The sequence below is a fragment of the Falco punctatus genome (assembly GCF_963210335.1).
Source record: "Falco punctatus genome assembly, chromosome: 4".
NCBI lineage: Eukaryota > Metazoa > Chordata > Aves > Falconiformes > Falconidae > Falco > Falco punctatus.
The window spans coordinates 59,380,290-59,398,587 of record NC_137583.1 but is presented as its reverse complement, the minus strand read 5'-3'; the positions used below and the strand labels follow the sequence as shown (position 1 = coordinate 59,398,587).

The window sequence follows — 18,298 nt, the reverse complement described above, 5'->3', positions numbered from 1 at the left end:
ACCTCATTTTATATAATCAACAAAAGAAACCTGGACCTGGCCAGGTGACAACAGGAATGTAAACGCTGCAGCATTTATAGCAGCAGAGAAGAGCATCCACCTCTTCCCCACCACCAGATTCCAAAATAACAAGTAAATTGTGGTTCCTACAAGCTACAGAAACAAAATGGAAGAAGCAATTTCTGTGCTACATCACTGCTGAGCAAAGTATGGTGTGAATGGTGGAGTAACGCCTTCTTGAAAGCACCTGCTTCATCTCCAAGGAGAGAGGTCCTAGTCCAGCAGGGCTTACTTCAATAGGAAATACATGTTATTTAGGTATAGGATGGATTTGGACTCATTTATTCCTTATGGCTACTCATATACTTTAAATTAGAATCCATAGCTCCTGTTCTTGCCCCAAAGTAAGTGCACAAATACTCGATATAAGTCCAAAAAGACAGGCAGGATCCTGGTTACCTCCCTCCATCTCACCTGGTTTGTCACACAGACGTAAAGTAGACACACAGAGCCTTCACCTTCATTAACTTCTTGTTAGAAGGCTTACATTGCCACCATTTTTTTCAATTAGGCAGCACTTGTGCCACTCACAAAGGATTAGGAAAAGTTTTTAGATTGCAATTAGGGAATTTTTAGAAGGCGATTGTGAAATGTGTTTCAGCCTATTTTTGCTGGTATGAAAGATTACGCTACCTGCTGAGGATTTATCACTAGCATCAGAAAAAAAAAAGAAGAGTTTAGTTTACACTTCCACTTTCTGTGCCTATTCCTGTCACACTTTGTGGGCTGATACCGTGCTAGCACCGGCAGTAATTGGCATCAAAAGGCTTTCTTCTATGCTCATACAAACAAGAGGCACATGCAGACTTTCTTCCAAGGAGGCTTATAAGCAAAGAAGGGGGGAAAAAAACCCTTAGAAGAGGACTCCCCAGATCAGCCCAATCCTCTCATCTTCCAACAGGCTGTTCTATCAAATCAGCTAATTTAGGGTCTTGCCACTCAGCATTTCAAACAGTTTGCAGAGCTGAGATTAAAAACCAGGTGGACTGGCTGCCATGATCTCATGATTATTACTTACTTGATAAATGCAGGAATAAAACATCTTTTGCATCCATTTTCTAAATTACTCCATACTGCCACCTGGTCCTTCAAGCAGGAGTGTTATTTACATTAATGAATCATCTAGAAAACTCACAAAACCTCCATAAAACTTGAAGTCTGAAACCGCCACAGGGCAGAGTAGAAGTGCAAGCTGCGTTATAAAGCAGTTTGCAAGGCTTAGTACAAAATTTCTAATATTTAGTGTCTTTCTTTTTTTCAGGAACTACATTTCATCCAAAAAGTCATCCATGTATCCCCAAATAAAAATGAACATGCTAAATAGTCATCGAAAATAAAACTATACAATGGTTGGCTAAAGTCTGAAAACAGCAAGAATATGTTTTAATGTAATTAATCATAAAGCACTTAGTAGTTAGCTAGGTAAAAGGAATCACTTTTAATTCTGTAACAATAATGAATACCTGCAAATAATAGATCCCCTCAGGATTCCTAACAGACCCAAATTATCTTCATAATCTATTCCATTTTATACTCTACAGTAAGACAGTAAAAATACAGCACAAGTGGCCAGTGGAACAGGAACTGCCAGATCCACTAAAAGGGTTTCCCATGAATAGTCTCTAAAAAGATATTTGATGCAAGTGGATTATATAGCCCATTTTCCTACTTGTGCTATGAGCAGCCAAATTCCCAAATGCACATGTGAATGTCAAACCAATTGAATAATCCCAAACATTCGCCATAATTACATACTCCACCTTTCAAAACGGTCCTGGCACCCTTAAACAGTAACTCATGCTGTGATGCAAAATATGCAGGTGAAAGATGATTTGCCATTTGGCCTTTAATATCTGTGATATTTAACCAGGCTCTGAAGTTGACAAATTAAGAGGGAGAAGAGATTAAAGTAGAATGTAGGAAGGCTGCTGCTCTGCATTGGCAAACAGTTCACGTATTTGGTACCCTGTTATCTAACGAAGGCATGAAAGGGAGGGGAAAACAGGTTCATAAGGAAAGCCACAAGGAAACGTTAGCCAGAAGTTGTGTTTCCTTCTACTGCGTGCACATACCTTGCACAGAAAAGGATGACATAAGTCACTACCACACTGCCACACTGATTCTGCTATTGGCCAGTCACCAACAAGCAAATGTTGTGTTATCTTTACAGGTTAATTATGCCATTCGCACAAATCTTCCAGTAGAGAAAAAAAGATAATTGTCTGACTAAAAATACCTCACTCCTGTACTTCTTTATGGTATTATGTGGAGAATTAAAGCAGGTCACTGTACCTGTTCGCAGAATTTTCTGTATTTTTGAAGAAAGTTGACATCAAAGACTAAGTTTCCACTTACGCCAACATCATTTAACTTCATCAAAATTCTTTGTGATACCATTGGTTTTTCTGGGGCTGTGCAACCTGAAAACTGATGAGTAACTTGAACCCTTCTGTTCCGTTAGGAAGAAATCCTCTTTTTTCCCATTATGTGTTGAACTGGCCCTCAAAAGGGATGAAAAATCCATTCCAGTAACTAACCACCAACTTCTTGGTAATGCTTAATTTCTGATCCCTCATTCTCTCATGTTTTCATGATTTAGAGGACAAGGGGTTACCTCTGGCTGAGGCACAGTTTGTGGGAAGGTAGGTAACAGTCTTTTCATTTTCCTATCAGTGGAGATAGACCAGTAGCAGTATTCTCCTCAGCCCAACCACTTCAGCAATGTATTACCACCTTTTTATTGCTAATAGGCACTCCATAGTAACCCGCCCGGAATTAGATTCTCTTAAAACCCACATGCTATCTATTCCTTTTGTGTCACTGTAATAATAAAAAAAAACAACCACCGCACCAAAATCCATACTGGTATTTTGTACCCTACACTCAGTGAAGCTTGATTGCTTGTGAGAACTAAACAAATCAATAAAGGCATATAATTTGAGGTCTCTTCAACATTCTCACCTTTCAAATTCATTGTGATACTGACCTGTTTTGTTTTCTTCTGAGACAGCAAATTCTCTTTTACCTCTACATTGAATTATCCTTTTATACTTTATCACTTCTCAAGTAATGTACCTCTAATACAGTCTCATACCATGTGCCAACCTGCTTCTACAGCCCTCCAAGGAACACTGCCCATTTCTCTTTGTGCCTCAAATAAATGAGGAAAACCATAATGAAATGCTATCAACGAGCATTTCCTGTGCATTGGTTCAGCTGGCAGCCAAATAACCCACAGCTGTTACCAAACACCTGATTTGGGATGCCCTTTCCCACTACACTGTATTGAGCTGATCAGCCACATGTGCAATGCAGTCACAGCTACAGAAAGTGCACACCAAGAGAGCTGTGCCCCTCCAGGGTGGTCTGGGGAGCTCAGGAAAGGGCAGAGATGGGGGAAATAAATAGGTTTGAGCTGGAAAGGTGATAAGAAGAAAGGGTCTCTGGGTCAGTTGGCATACAGAGCATTTAGCGACTGGTTGCCTTTGCTATAATTGTCTCTGTGTTCCAAAGGAACTAATTTAGATTCACATTTGGGCAAAAGGAGCAAGATATCTGGGGAATGCACGTATTACAGTTGAGTTCTGGGAGGAAACTATTTTTCTCTAGAAAGAGGAGGGGAGGATCCCAACCCAGCAGTGTAACGGTGCCTGGGTGAAATGACACAGCCAACACTGAGAGGTCGATGTCTCAGAGAGACCCAACAGGTCAGCACCTTATCTCAGTCACACCAGTGGGCATGTGGAGCTGCTCCACTGCTCCACAATGTTGTAGAAAATCAAAGATCAGCAGTTGGATATCTCCAGAACCAAGAAGAAATTTTAGCAATCTATTTGGAGGAAATGCTTAATACTGGGATGGAAAGTGGAAGAACACAAGAGACAATGGATCATCAGAAAGAGCCTTTGCATGGCTCTGTTTTTCAAATCTGTTAACAATTTAATCTCTCAGACTGAAAATTAAATCATTGCAATACAAGCCTGAAGGAGCCTTTCTCCATAAGCTTGTCCTTGGTGTGTAGAGGACAACCAGAACAGCTCTCCAGTCACGCAGTGCTGTGAATGCCCTGTCACCCACACCAGAGAGGCTTCCTTGGAGCAACAATTTCACATCAATGTGACATCAGGAAGGGACAGCACACTGATGTCACAGGGACTTGCATTTTAGAAGCATTTGTGACTCAAGCTCAAGCCAATCGTAATCGGGTAATGTGCTGCAGGCAACGCGCACGGTTAATATGTAAATCTCTCCCACAGACACACAGGGAGGGTGCTGGGATTAGAAGCTGATTTTCCAGCCACCACAAAACCAAAGGTCTCTGAACAAGAAAAGCCAAGGAGTTACTCCTTTGCAAATCACGATGTCTCTAGTTTGCAAAATAACCATAAATAAGGTGTGATGGCAACATTCACCAGAGTAATAGACAGACTGCAGTGTTGTGAGATAATGCTGTTACTTCATGTTCCACAAACTGATGATCTATCTCAGTTGTTTCATGATATTAATTCTTTATTAAAAGATATGTTGCCAAATTACACTTTTGAAAGCTTTATCCTGCTGACAATGCCGAAAGGGAATTTCAAGGCTGGCTTTAGGATTTATGACTTTGTGACATGGTGGAGGTAAACTGGATGCTCTTTTTTGTTACAAATGCAGCTCCAGAACCAACTTAGGCTACAGGTATTAACACACAGCTCGTGTGCCAGATCTCACCCCTAGGAGAGCGTTAATCCAATCTGCCAACTGCTGCTGCACTCTAATACAGCTCTGCCCTGCCAAGCAATTACAAAAGCCTCCTTTTGCTCCAGAGCCACCTGTCCCTCACAGCACTCCGCTGGCACCGGCAGCACCAGCAGGCACTTGCAGCCATGGCTTAAAGGACAACTGCTCCATTTTTACCTGGTAAATAAAAAGGCAGCTACAAAACAGTCGGATTTTTGCACCACCCTTTGTGCACTTGTTGCTCAGGTTATTGGGAAGAATCTGCAACCGTGTTACTAAGAATTATGAGTGAGGGTTATGAATAATGAGCTTGTTTTGATGTTAATCTTGGGTTTTTTTTAACTTTTATCAGTATTCTCATCACGTGGTATAAATTCCTAGGTTCCTCTCCCACTCTGCAGCAGGCATAGTGTAAGACTGGATGGAGATTCTTCAAGCACTGCACTTGCCTGTTTTATAGTACTCTTCAGTAATGTGGAAATGAGAATTAAATTATCTAGCATACAATTAATGTTGTGATTCTAACATACCAAACAATGTATCTAAGGGAAAGAAGTAAAAGATAAGCAAACAATATTACTATGTAATAAGAATAAGAGTACAGAAGTAGCCTAGGGCTGAATAAAAGTTTTAGAAGAAGACAACAATTATTCCAAACCCAGGAAACACAGAAACCCTTCAAATCCATACAATCACACTCAAAACATACAACCGTGATTCTCCTGCAATATCTGTGGTCATAATAATATCAGTATTGGGTCAGACCCAAAGTCCACCCAGTTCACCATCCTCTTCAGAATGAAGACTAGAGTTATCTTATTTATGGTCATCCTTCCCCAAACTTTCCCAGGCTCTTGCAGTTTGCAGCTTGGAGCCACTCTCTTTGCAGCTGTCTGCCTTGAGGGATGTCCCTGCCATTGACCTCTCCAGTTGTTCTTCACAAGCATTTACTCTTCTTGCACCTACAACCTCATGTAGCAACACTTTCTTCCCAGACAATGATGCCAAAAGGCTGTTTAGGGTACGATTCCTCTGACCAGTCTTTGATGACTTAGATTTACACCCTGGAGTACAGTAATTATAAAGGCAGCCCAGGGTAGCTGATGCAGATGAGTTTATGTTGGTCACAGGTACACTCGCTTTCTGTTGTACACAAGGTACACACACCTTGACTGACACTCACCTCTGTTGAGTTTGGAGTTGCAGGTGTGAGGGCTGAAGGACAGCATGAGAAATCCATGTTTAAAAATCAATGCTTTTAATGAAACATTAGATAATGCCTTCTTTAAATGAAACATTTCTTGAGCTGAGCAGACTGAATGTGGAAAGATTCTAAAAAACTCTTTTTTGTGACACTTACAATGCAAATGGTGCAGCTTTGTAGCAATTACGTGAGAACCAAGCCATGAAAATGGGCTAAATGCTTAGTGTATCTAATTAATTTATTCACTTTTAAATAACTCATTTTAGTGGCAGAAATTAGCAACTACAGAACCACAGCATATGTTCTTTCTATTAAAATTTACTCTTAGCATATAAAAAATCCTTTTTCTGCTATAGCAATTGAGAAGGATAATATTACAAAGATGTTAGTACTGTCATTGAAATCTTTTATGACGATCATAGGCTTAGGGCACCCTTAGAAGTCTCAAAGAAAGGAATCCAAGACAAGAAAGATGAGACCTTCAAAAAGCATTGGAAAGTAGTAAGAGCACTGGAGTGGATGTGAAAGAAGAATGAAAGTATTCAGATACATGCCAGGAACCTTGGTCCAAAATCCTCTCTCTGTTCAGTGAAAGACTCATTTTCCAGTTCCATATGAGGTCAGAAGACTCTGAGCTGTATCTCGATGTACACGTGGAACTAACTCACTGGAGGCGACATTGCTATTTTCTGACATAAGGAAAAATAAACTGAAATCATGCAAGACAGTGGGACATTTTGTGTGTCATCTTTGTGATACTGTGGACATCTTCCAGGGGCTAAATGGACTGTGGTGATGATGGGCATCCCTTCAGAAAGTGGGGGGAGCAAAGCAAAGAGGACAGGAGGAAGCACAGAGCATCCCTTGCTCCCTGCCTGCTGCACAACCCTTCACAGCACCACCGTCAACAGCACCACTGCACGGGTACTCTTCCACTCTTGCACGTAAAAGTCTGGGGACTCATGCTTTTAAAGACCTGACTAAAGCCCTATGATTTGTGTCCCTTTTGAAGAAAGAGCTTGTTTTGAGCAGAGAATAGAAGAAAAGAGAATAGAAGATTCCATTTTCAAATCTGGGTCATTAGCTGCCCAAGGAGGAATGTTAATTACTGGTTTTAACATAGCCCTGATAAAAGACAGCTCTGCAGGCAGTTAAAGAGATAAAAGGCACTTGTTCAGGGTAAACACAGAGCCCCACGCTCCTTGGATTTAGCCGTGTAACTCAGCTAAAGTGGAGAATCTTTTCATCAGAAGATCAGTATTTCTCAGTACAGGAATTTCATTGGGGTGCCCTGCACAGTAAGAGCTGGTTTTCCAGAAGAGGGCACTAAATATATTTCCCGACCCCCCTACTTCAGTGATTAAAAATAAATAAATAAAAGAGACAGGAAATCGGAAGAATTAGAAAATAAACTCCTGCAGGCTGGGGCTGCTTCCTATATTTCTGCACAAACACCAGAATTAAATTATCGCTTAGTTTGCTTTCTAATGCCTTTTAAATTACTGTTTTTTTCCCATTTTGCATCCTATTTTTAATATATTTTTCCATAGCATTTTCAAATAACTATCTATACTTATCATAGTCCAAAACAAAGTGGGATTTTTATTGTCCCTAAAAACTTAGGAAGCAAAATTTGCTAAAACCAGGAACTCACCTGTAATGTAATTTTGAAGCCTCTGTACATTGCAAGGAACCTACTTCTTTATTAAGTTCTATGTTGTTCCAATAGTTTTCATATAGCTACATTTATTTCATTCCTCTTAAAGCAAAGAATGTTCCCCTGTGTTTCACTAAGATGGATTCCCATACGAGTGCAAGAAAGAAAACTGCAATAATTTTACTGCTGTCTATCTGATTTTGACTATCTAGGAGCCCTTGTACAATTACCTTACCTATGTTTTATTCAAATGTAAATTGCAGATTATTTTTAAGATGTTTTGTGAATTTTGTTGGATCATTAATCTCTGCCAGTCTGTCTCTTCAAGTTAGCTCACCTATACACTCAGAAAAGGAAGTAGAATGAAAAATCTAATCTTATCCAAGCAAAGAAAAATTGGTTATTTCTGTACCATAGTGTTTTGCCTTGAGTGTTTTTATTTTCTCTTCTCTGTGTGATGAAAATCTCATTTGCTAAAGAAAATATTTACAGAGGAAGACTGCTGATGGCTGATACTGATACATAATATACCTATGTACTCTTGCATGACAGGCTAATTATTTCTGACTTCTGATATTACTGTAGTCTTCCCTGGAACTGTGGATTTGCTTTTCAGTTTATTGATGTATATCTGTGCCTGTGAATAAATAGAAGATACTGTTTGTTGGCCTCTGCTACGTGAGCAAGGCTGTCCGACTTAGTCTGAAATATTATTTTGCACTCAGTCATGTCTGTGCAATTTGTGCTGAAGTCTACCAGCTCAAATCAGGAGGCTTAAAGTTGAGCCCTAACTCCATTTATCTACATTATTAGAACAGCAAGAGTTTAATCCTTTGTTTTTACTAGAAACTAGTTAAAGCTCAGAGGTGGCACAACAGCTGAAGTCAGCATATTCTGTTTTTAATGTGCTCCATTTCATGCAGTTAGTATTTTGTTGCAATAATCACACTAAATGACACTGCCAGAATGGAGACTCAGTGAGAAATTGAGATCTGATGCAGTTTTACTGAAACCATTGCTATAGAGGGAGCATGCATTAGCAAAACTGGACTGTAGGGAATGAGGACCGCAGGAAGAACTGCTGGGCAGAGCTTTGCCTCTCAGCTCATGCAAACACATCATATTGTGTTTTAAGAATTTATCTATATCATCATTTCATAAGCACCCACTTCCTGCTGAAAATATTCTCTAATAATGGGGAGCAACAGAGCTAAAAACCTGGGATCCCAATATGGTTTTATTGTTTGCTCCAGGAAGAAGCTGCAGCCCACAAGCAACCACGGTGGCTACTCACGATAAATGCAGGGTCCCCACCATTTCCTTCAACACTGAGATGATCCCATTCCTAGAATACCTGTGGGGGATGGGATGCTGGGCTGGGGACCCATTCCTTGCATTTAAGGGGTGCAAACACCTTTTTCCACGGACAATAAACACAGGAAGCCTGCACCTACTCACTACTCTGCTGAGATTCAGTGCCTCATTTCTCCTGTATTACGAATGGAAAATAAAGAAAAAGATATGGGAGATGTCATTTCACTCCAAGTTTTTTGTCGCTGCATCTACCCAGAGTTACAGACCCTTAATTTTAAATAAGAATCCCATGGCCCATGGCCCAAGGAGCTTAACTACTGAAATGGCCCTGCAGTTTGTGCACTGAGTGCCTAACCCCACTCTTAACTCCTTGTTTAAGCTGGAAATGTTTCTGTAATTAAACTGAGCTGTGCCAGATCAGGATTGCTGCTAAGAGCAAAAAAACCCCCACATTCAGGCTACATAAAGGAACACATTTTCTGCTGGAGCTTTGTAGGGATTTGAAATGAACCGTGATGCTCCTCCAACACAAATAAAGTAAAGAACAGGTCTGACCTCTTCCCAACTACACCTGCTCCCCCCCCTGCCCCTTGTTAGTCCCAAATTTGTCCTGAAAGTTACCAATATGAAATTGTCCTGGTTTTGGCTAAACCATGACAGATTAGTTTCTGTAGTTTCTCCTTCAAAAGGGAGCTCTAGGATTAAACCTGTCACTAATTATTGCCCTACTGTCCTGTGTCCGTGTCCAAAAAATTTCTATTCTAAAAACACAACGTAACAGAAATTGGACAGACCGATGACTTCTGAGCAGTAAGAACAAATATTCCCATCACCTGATAACATGTTTACTCAATTAAAATGGCTATTCACCCTCCCATAGCAAGAATTTTTAATTTTGCAAGCATGCGCAGCGGGAAAAAAATTGGCATCCAAAGGGCTCTGCTGCTGAAGGCACAACTGAGGACACCTGAGAAGACAGTGTTTGCACAACGCTGTAATAGAGTTTTGAAAACCAATAAATCCCTCTAGAGTTGTGTGGCAAAATTCCCTCTCTCTCTGTGCCACTGCAGATATCAAATATTAATTAGGCGGAACCAATTACTGATACCAACACACAACAGAAAAACTCGGCATGTTGGTATGTCTGACAGAGATATTGCTACTTCTGCCTGAACTGAGATTCATCGGTAGGAAAACCTCCCCGTTGCCCAGACTTCATTTATTAGCAGCTTTAGTTTATTTAATGCAAGGTGACCGCAAAGTGCTGGTGTCCTGGGTGAGCTGCACACCTCCAGGTCCAACAGAAAAGCAAATGGAAGCAGAGAAATGTTTTTGAATCAACCTTCTCTGATGCCTTTCAAAATCCTCTTTTGTCTATCTCGTTGCTGTTCAGTGTTGCTCGCACTGAAAATAGCAGATTAGGGAATTTATTCGTGGTGGGCTTAGAGATTAGAAAAGATAGGCAGTCTTTCATAATGGGTATTTTAAGTAGACCAGATTCATAATTAAAAAAAACAAGCAAACAAAACAACAAAAAACAACCCACAACACTCCCCTTTTAAAATAAATGACTCGCTCTAAATTCTGTCAAATAATAGCTGCTGCCTCAGCTTCAAGTCCAAAGTAAACTATCTCCCAGAAAAATTAACCTCTCCTATGTTCTCAAAACTTCCTTGCTAATATGATACTTCTGGACACACAAGCTTTAGCTTTTATTATGTAAATGTAGCCGGACCACTTCTGATCTCCTTATCACTACAAACAGGATAAAAAGCACATTATTGAACAAGGATATTTACTGATCTTGGCTGTTGAAATAATATGACTCAAAGCAGGATGCAAGAATATGGCAGAAGAAGGAGACAAAAGGTGGTCCCCACTTTCAGCCCTGGAGCTCCAGAATCACCTCGCTAAAGCCCCACACAGGTACGCTCATAAAAATGCTGTAATTTTCAGAAGTTTTGAGCATTTCACTGAAATATTAAATATTAGCTGAGTGCTACTAATAATATTTATTCTATGGGAATCAATAGAAGATGTTGTTTTCATGAAAAAGACCCGAGATTTAGCAAATCATCAGATCTGATGAGTGGCTGGTCTATGTGATTGCACTAATTCATTAATAACTTGACTTCTGCTCATCCCAGCAGCAGTGAATGACTACAGTCCTCTGGTGAACCCAGAAATTAGAAGGTATTTTGCTTGAAGATATACACATGCACAGATGTAATAACAGGAAAACTTCACATTATCAGGACTGATTTTTTTTTTTTTTTTTAATGTAGGAAGTGAAACTACAGTTATTTACCCTAATAACAGGCAACTAATTCTCATAAGTAAACAAAGCTACACTGCTTTAGGCTTGAAAATGTTGGGGAAAAAGGTTTAGCTGCTAGCCTTTGATAAATGCCAACGCTGTCCTTCTATTGTGCAGCTTTACAATAGAAGAGTCCTTCTGGTTTATGAGCAACAAAGATTCAAAACTACATCCAAATAAACAAAAGGATATGAAAACTATAAATATAAGCTTTTTCCCTCAAAATGCTCCACTCAAAAATTCTACAGGTTTACAACAAACACCAAAAATTGAACAAATCACGAAACCAGGTAGCATTATTTCATGGTACAAATGTTCTAACTGTGCTCAATTTACATAGTGCAATCACTATATCATTTCAATTGTTCCTGAAAACAACATTGGGTGGGTATGAAAAAAGTAAATTTGAAATATATTTATTGCCACAGATAGAAAACAGGTTTATGCAAACCTATTTGTAGCACTGGTAAATCCATTTAAATTAAGTAATAAATATCATAGCTATAATATTAGCAGTGTTACTGATGATAGTTATGACAGTGTCTAATTTTCAGAGGTATATTTATCATAATAATAGTTCTCACCTAACTCAAAAGGATGCTGTGAGGACTCATTAATATTTATACCCATTACTGTTTGGGAAATAACAAGCTTTATATTATTTTAATTTTTACACAACTAATTAAAGCAGATTGAGATTGTAATTGGAGCTGTAAGCACCAAACCTGTTCCTTCCACATAACAACCAGACTTGGGACAAATAGTAAAAAATAGTAATAACAACAATACTAATATGCTGCTTTTCCTGAATAATGCTTTTTACTTCATTCATGCTCTAAATACGAAGTCCAGGGTTTGGACCAGGGCTTTCTGAGCTCTCTTTGGTCCCACCACTCCCATGAGATCTATGGCAACAGGCAGGGAGAAAAGAAATACTAAAGTCACCACATCACTACTGAAAAAAAAAATAGTCAGGCCTGTTCTAATTACAACGATGATTAATTCTTTGCAGCTTTCAGCATTATAAAAACGCATTCCTTTAACTGCAAAATAGGTAATAGCGTCTGTTGTATCAGCTATAAAAGTCTCTAAGCCCTAATTGTTGTTCAGAAGACTTAGCAGTTTGGTCCATATTAATCAGCCAGGATTTCCTGTGTGTAATTGCTCTTAACTAGCTCAAACACAGTAATGGACTGGTAAATTGGAAACGAAGAACAAATAGCTTTAAGAAGAACCTCGGCCACTTTATTTCCTCTCTTGCATTACAAAGACAGCTATTCATAATAAAGGCAATTAAATATTCTCTACTTAATGTCTTACCATGTCACTCAAGAAAATCACTTTTCCTCTCATTTTCTTTCCTCTATTTCTTTTATTGCGGTTACACAAACCCCACTGGTAACTGACTACCGCGGGGGGCTGCAATGCCGTGTGCCTGGCTACTCATCACTATTCCTACCCTATCGCTCTCCCAGTCGCGGAATTGAAGAGGTGGTTTGTCACTGGGCTACTTAGGAAATCTCTCGTGGAGGCCACGGAGACCCACAAGCGTGATCCCAGCCCCAACACCACCGAGACCTCTGCCGTCTCGCTGGGAGGCAGGCAGGGAGCGCGGAGCTCAGCCAGCAGTGCTGGGGGAGCCATGTGCTGGGCAGGAGTGACCTTGACCTGACACCACCAGGCAGCCTTGACCCTCTGCACCCTTTCTGCTGAGATGCTGTGGCTAAACCTTGATTTGCTTATGTGTTTTGGGGTTACTGAGCTCTATAGCTGGAGCCCCACACACTTCTTCTGGTGAAGGATGATTTGAAACCATTGTTTCTCTACCCGTGTATTTATTCCCCAATGTTTGCCCAAAACTTCACCTTGTGAATTCAGCCTGAGGTTGGACCTTGTTTTAGTGTAAAGAAACCAAAAACATAAAAACAACAGAAAAATTGCAAGAGTATTTTACTGACAAAGCAGCCAACTGCCTTCCCTATGACCTTTCCAGAAAAAGACCAAATCTTCTGTGTTCAAGGTTAGAAAAGCTCCCTATTAGCACAAGGCTTACCCAGAATATTGCTGCCTGAAAGATTAAGCTTCTGTAAATACAAGCACTGCAAAAAAGCATTTAGAATGAAACCTGACAGCCCAACCAGCCACACTGTACCCACACCAGTCTCGCAACTGCGTGCCAAGCTTCCTGGGAGAAATATATTTTTGGGAACACACTTTAATTCATCATCCTCTAAGACGATGAAGAGATACAACAGGAAAACACACATTAGTTGCCTCAATATCTCTGCAAAATAGGTGTCTGCCAGTTCAGGGCTGTGTTGTTCAAATGTGGGTGTCAGTGCCATTACCCAGACCAACACTGAGCAGAGATGCTCCTGTGCAAATAAATAGAAAATTCTTAGAAGGAACCGTTAGTGGCAGGGGATGACTTTGTAGCATTTTCTTAAAAAACATTTCACTTCATTGAAATTTTCAGCGACATATTATGCTCTTCTGTTTTGATGTTTATTCCTAGCTGCTATTAAAAATAGAGGCTGAACCCATTTGATATTAGAATTCAGCTATATAAAATATAGCTATAAACTACATATAAACTATAAAATGAGTAACTCATATTATGTATATGAAGATATTATACACATATGTAAATGCAGCATAAATGTATTGTGTGAAAAAATGATGAAATCATCTATACTCATAAAAAATTAAAAGGCACCACATCACACTTTCAAATGGCAAAAATGAAAGCAACACTTTCTGACACCTATGAAATAAGTACACAATAATTTCAAGAAGTTTCTTTTTTAAAAGTGTTTGTAGAATTAAATTTCCAACAAATGTCCTTTGCCATTACATTTCCTGAAATTTCCCTTTGACTTTGGAACAAGGACAACTGCCCAAGGCTTTGCTAATCAATTTCTTGTGTTGCAGAAAACAGCATAATTTGAATTTTGTCCAAGAATAGAGTTTGAAATGCAGAAAATGTGAAAAGCTAACTAACATGCAATTATTTGTAGCCACAGTCTGCATATCAAGTGAGAAGAAAGCTGAATAAGTAATTCAAGGATTATTGCAACTGTAATGCACAAAGAGCCACCCATCATGGCTTAAGGATGCAACATCGAAGAGTGAATCTTACCATCCCTCTGTTACTATGCTTCTTAAAAAAAAAAAAATAAAATCTTTGTACCCTTCACAAGCATGGATCTTAAAGGAAAAAGAAGGGGGGTTAATTTTATTTTGTTTGGTTTGGTTTTGTTTCAGAAAACTATTTCAGGAACTCTTGCTATCATAAACCCCTATATGAATACGTGAACAATTTGCAATGCTCTCTTTATATTTATATTAAATAAATATATATACTGAATGTATTTCACATCCCAAAATCTTCCCAAAGGTCATGTTTCCAGCTTTCCACCTTGGGTTTTCCTTTCTGGAAGAGGACGTGGTGTGAGGAGGGGACTACCTGGCTGTGTGCTGCTCTTTCTCCTCCAGCCAGGTGCCTTAAGCACCACACACTCTGTGTTTCGCTTGTACCTCAAACCCACAGATCTGCAAGCGCTGAAATGGAGGGAGGAGGATGTGGAGGAAGCAGGTCCAGCCCACCCCTTTCCATCCCCATCCTCCTCCTCCTCCTCCACTGCCTACATCAAGCATTACTCTGCAGGCTGAACACAGTCCAGGCTGCAACTTGGTTTCTTGCAGATCTTAGGAGTGTGCAGTCCTTTTGGTGAAATAAGGTTGAGAATAAAAAGTGAATTTCTTACTGCTGCTTTTCAGGAATGATTTTTTTTTTTTTCCTGTTATTATGCTTCTTGTTGTTATAGACATTTCCTCCTCATTCTCAGAGGAACTGAGGAAGGCCTCTCTCCTCGGGGCTCCTCCAGCTTGCACATCGCACCTGAGCAGTATCAGCAAAGGGCTGCCACAGCCAAAGGCCAATCTCCATTAAAATAATTGAATTTTATAAAACGTCCCTAGCACACAAGGTGGGGTGGAGGGGGTTTAGGCAAAGGCTTTGCTTGCTCTGTGGCCATGAGGCTGTCTTCCTCATATTTACATTTAACTTCACACTTCCACATGCATCTCTGTCTAGAGCTCTGCTAGGTAAATGCTTCGGGTAAATGAAGTCACACCAGCAATGATTTCCCAAGAAGCAGTCATTATGAATTATCCCTGAAGTTTCTGATACAGTTTTATTTGAACTTTTTCTAACACCAGGCATGGTTCAACTGACTTTTATAGTACTGCGAGTCAGGAGTAACTCCAAAGATGACAGCAGAGAAATCAGATGAGCAACAGAGCCACAACCTCTACCACCTAAAAGACCAACAAATTTCCTCTGGTTAGCAGCTGAAACTTGATTTATTTTACGGAAGAAGAATTACAGTTGCTAGTGAATGAATTATTTTCATTTTGAGGAATCAATGTAATTCTAGATTATGGAAAGAAAATATATAGGGCTTATAGTTTATCCAAGTAGTACAACATAGCTACCCTTCAATGATTTCAGGTCTTCTACTAGTAGGATTTAAAAAGAAAATAAATATTATTCATGTTGAAGAACTGCTTCCCATGCATTTGATTCTTTAGTCATCATTTAAAAATGACTCATTACACTTTTCTTTTTTGAAGTTTGGTAGAAAATTCACCATAATCTAAAACTTAGTAGTAACCCAACAGTGATTTCTTACGAATGATTTATACCTAACCATCTGAAGAAAAGAATTTATAATGAAAGTGATAGCTCAACCCTAACTGCAGCACTGGGAACAGTGACACCATAATTAATGTATTATTTCAGTTGTGGGAGACACTGACAGTTGCTTTTTGTTCAGGGGAAGAAATTTATAGTGTGACTGAAAAAGGCACCATGAAAAAAAAAAAAAATCACAGAAGAGGAATAGAAATCCTTGTAGCAAAGACATGTCCTTACAATCCCCCTCGCAAAGACCATAAAATCTTGGCAATGGCAGTGTTTCCTCTACGGTGTAATTTCTACCTCCCTTCTCTACTAGATGGCAGTATGACACGCTCTGAGAATATCTAAGTGAGGGGTTTTCTTTGTTTCATAGGAAGCAATTAATTTTAAATATCTTACTGGCATAGAACTGGGGGGTGGGGGTGGGGGTGGGGGTGGGGGGAAGCAGTGTATTTTGAAATAAAATCTATTTACTTACTGGCTCAACATTAAAAGCAAATAGTGCATATTCCCGGTCAGGTGATACTTCATATCGAATAGCCTTTAAGGAGACCTAGAAAATAAATCAAACATTGAAATAAATATTTTTCAGTTTTCAAGCCAATGACTTCTGCAACTAATTGTTATGACCATCTTTCTAGCAATGAAGAATTCTGCCAGACGAAGTGTCTTGAAAAATAATACAACACACCTCTTTTCAAAACCCAGAAATGTTAAGTGGGCACTTATATGCGCCCATTAGAGAAAGCATTACTGCATTGAGACTGAGAGCAGACAGCTATCTCAAAAAATCAGGATTTTCCTTATGAACTTACTGCACAGTGGCTGGTGGGGCAGCTGCGGGCAGCAGGTAGCTGAAAGCTCTGAGTAGAAAACTTAGTTTATTAATTCCCTCCCAGTCCCTGCAGTCACTGGCCAAAGAGCCGGTGATAAAAACCAGTAAATAGCTGCTGGAGCAAATTAGCATAAAGAGCCACCACTACCTCTTCCAATTAAGACAACACTGAGGAAAACCATCCCATTTCACCCAGTTATACAAGTCTTTGGGATGCTGTGGTGATACAGCTTTCCAGGTGCAACCTGACCTGGGTTCTGCAAAAAGCTGCGCTGTAAGTCTTCCTAACAAGAAGAGATGCCAAAATATCTTAAGGCTTGTCAGGAAATACCTTTTTGCTGCTCCACTGCTCGTTTGTATAGTGCTGACATTTCTCCTTTCCAGCACATTTCGATATGATACATTGCTGGCACGCACAGCGGCAAGGTCAAAGAGAGGTGCCACTAACACAACGCTCACCCACGGCTTTTTAAATCTCACCCTCTCACCTCATGAATTAGATGTAAGTCCTTGAGAGATTCCCATGGAGCAGAACGGAAGGGGGAATTTGGGCTGCAGGGAGACACACAGCATCCCGCTGGGCGAGCCCTCCCCGCCGCCAGCGAGGCTGGAGGTGCTGCATGGGCACCCAGCACACAGCCAGAGGGGACCGGTGCAGAATCATACAGTTTGTGTTGGAAGGGACCTTTAGAGGCCACCTAGTCCAATGCCCCTGCAATGAGCAGGGACATCTTCAACTAGGTCAGGTTGCTCAGAGCCCCGTCCAGCCTGGCCTTGAGTGTAAGTCAGTGTAAGAGTCGGTCTAAAGAGAACAATATTGTCTCAACATTGCCAACAGAGACTGGAGATGGAATATGGTCCTCATGGACACCAAGACACAAAGACCCTGGGAAAGAGAACTGCACGGTACGAGGAGGAATACTATGCCGCTCCCTGCAGCCTGGGATTGAATAACAGCATAACAGCTGTCCAGAAGATGGATCACAACCGTGGTCATAACAATGAACCAGAAAACAATACAAGAACACGCCTCCTGGTCTGAAGCTACCCACCTCTGGGGCAAGATAACCTGGCTCGAGAGGGCGGAGACTGGTGGAAGTCCATGGACCAGAGGTGGAGCAAGGTGTGTTGCTTGGCATAAAAAGATGCCTCCTTAGCAACTGAACTTTGGAGATATTCCCCACCAAGGATCGGAAGGTCCCCACCAAGGATTATGACGATCGGAAGGACCGGCAGGATGCTGCCTGGACCTGGGACCATAGGGATGCCTTGGACCCGTGGCGGTAGCTATCATCCTCTTTCCTTTTCTTTTTACTTTACCCTTTATTCACTTTCTGTCTTTCTACCTATTGCACGCTGCTTTACGGGCAAACAATAAAATTGTGCTGTTTGATTGAAGCATAACCGCTTGGCATGGTCGCCTTGATTTTTGCGCTTCGAGATCATAGTTAAAGAACCATCATGAGTCCACTGAGTGGACCATGACA

General features: G+C 40.4%; 1 protein-coding gene across 4 annotated transcripts in view; it reads right to left on the bottom strand.

Moving 5' to 3' along the window:
• DPP6 (dipeptidyl peptidase like 6) overlaps positions 1 to 18,298 on the bottom strand; it is a 571,473-nt gene that overhangs the window by 130,378 nt on the left and 422,797 nt on the right. For all 4 annotated transcript variants that reach the window (XM_080383697.1, XM_080383699.1, XM_080383696.1 and 1 more), the window contains exon 5: positions 16,455 to 16,529. In XM_080383697.1, the coding sequence (XP_080239823.1) occupies positions 16,455 to 16,529 (75 nt within the window). The remainder of the gene's footprint in view (positions 1 to 16,454; positions 16,530 to 18,298) is intronic.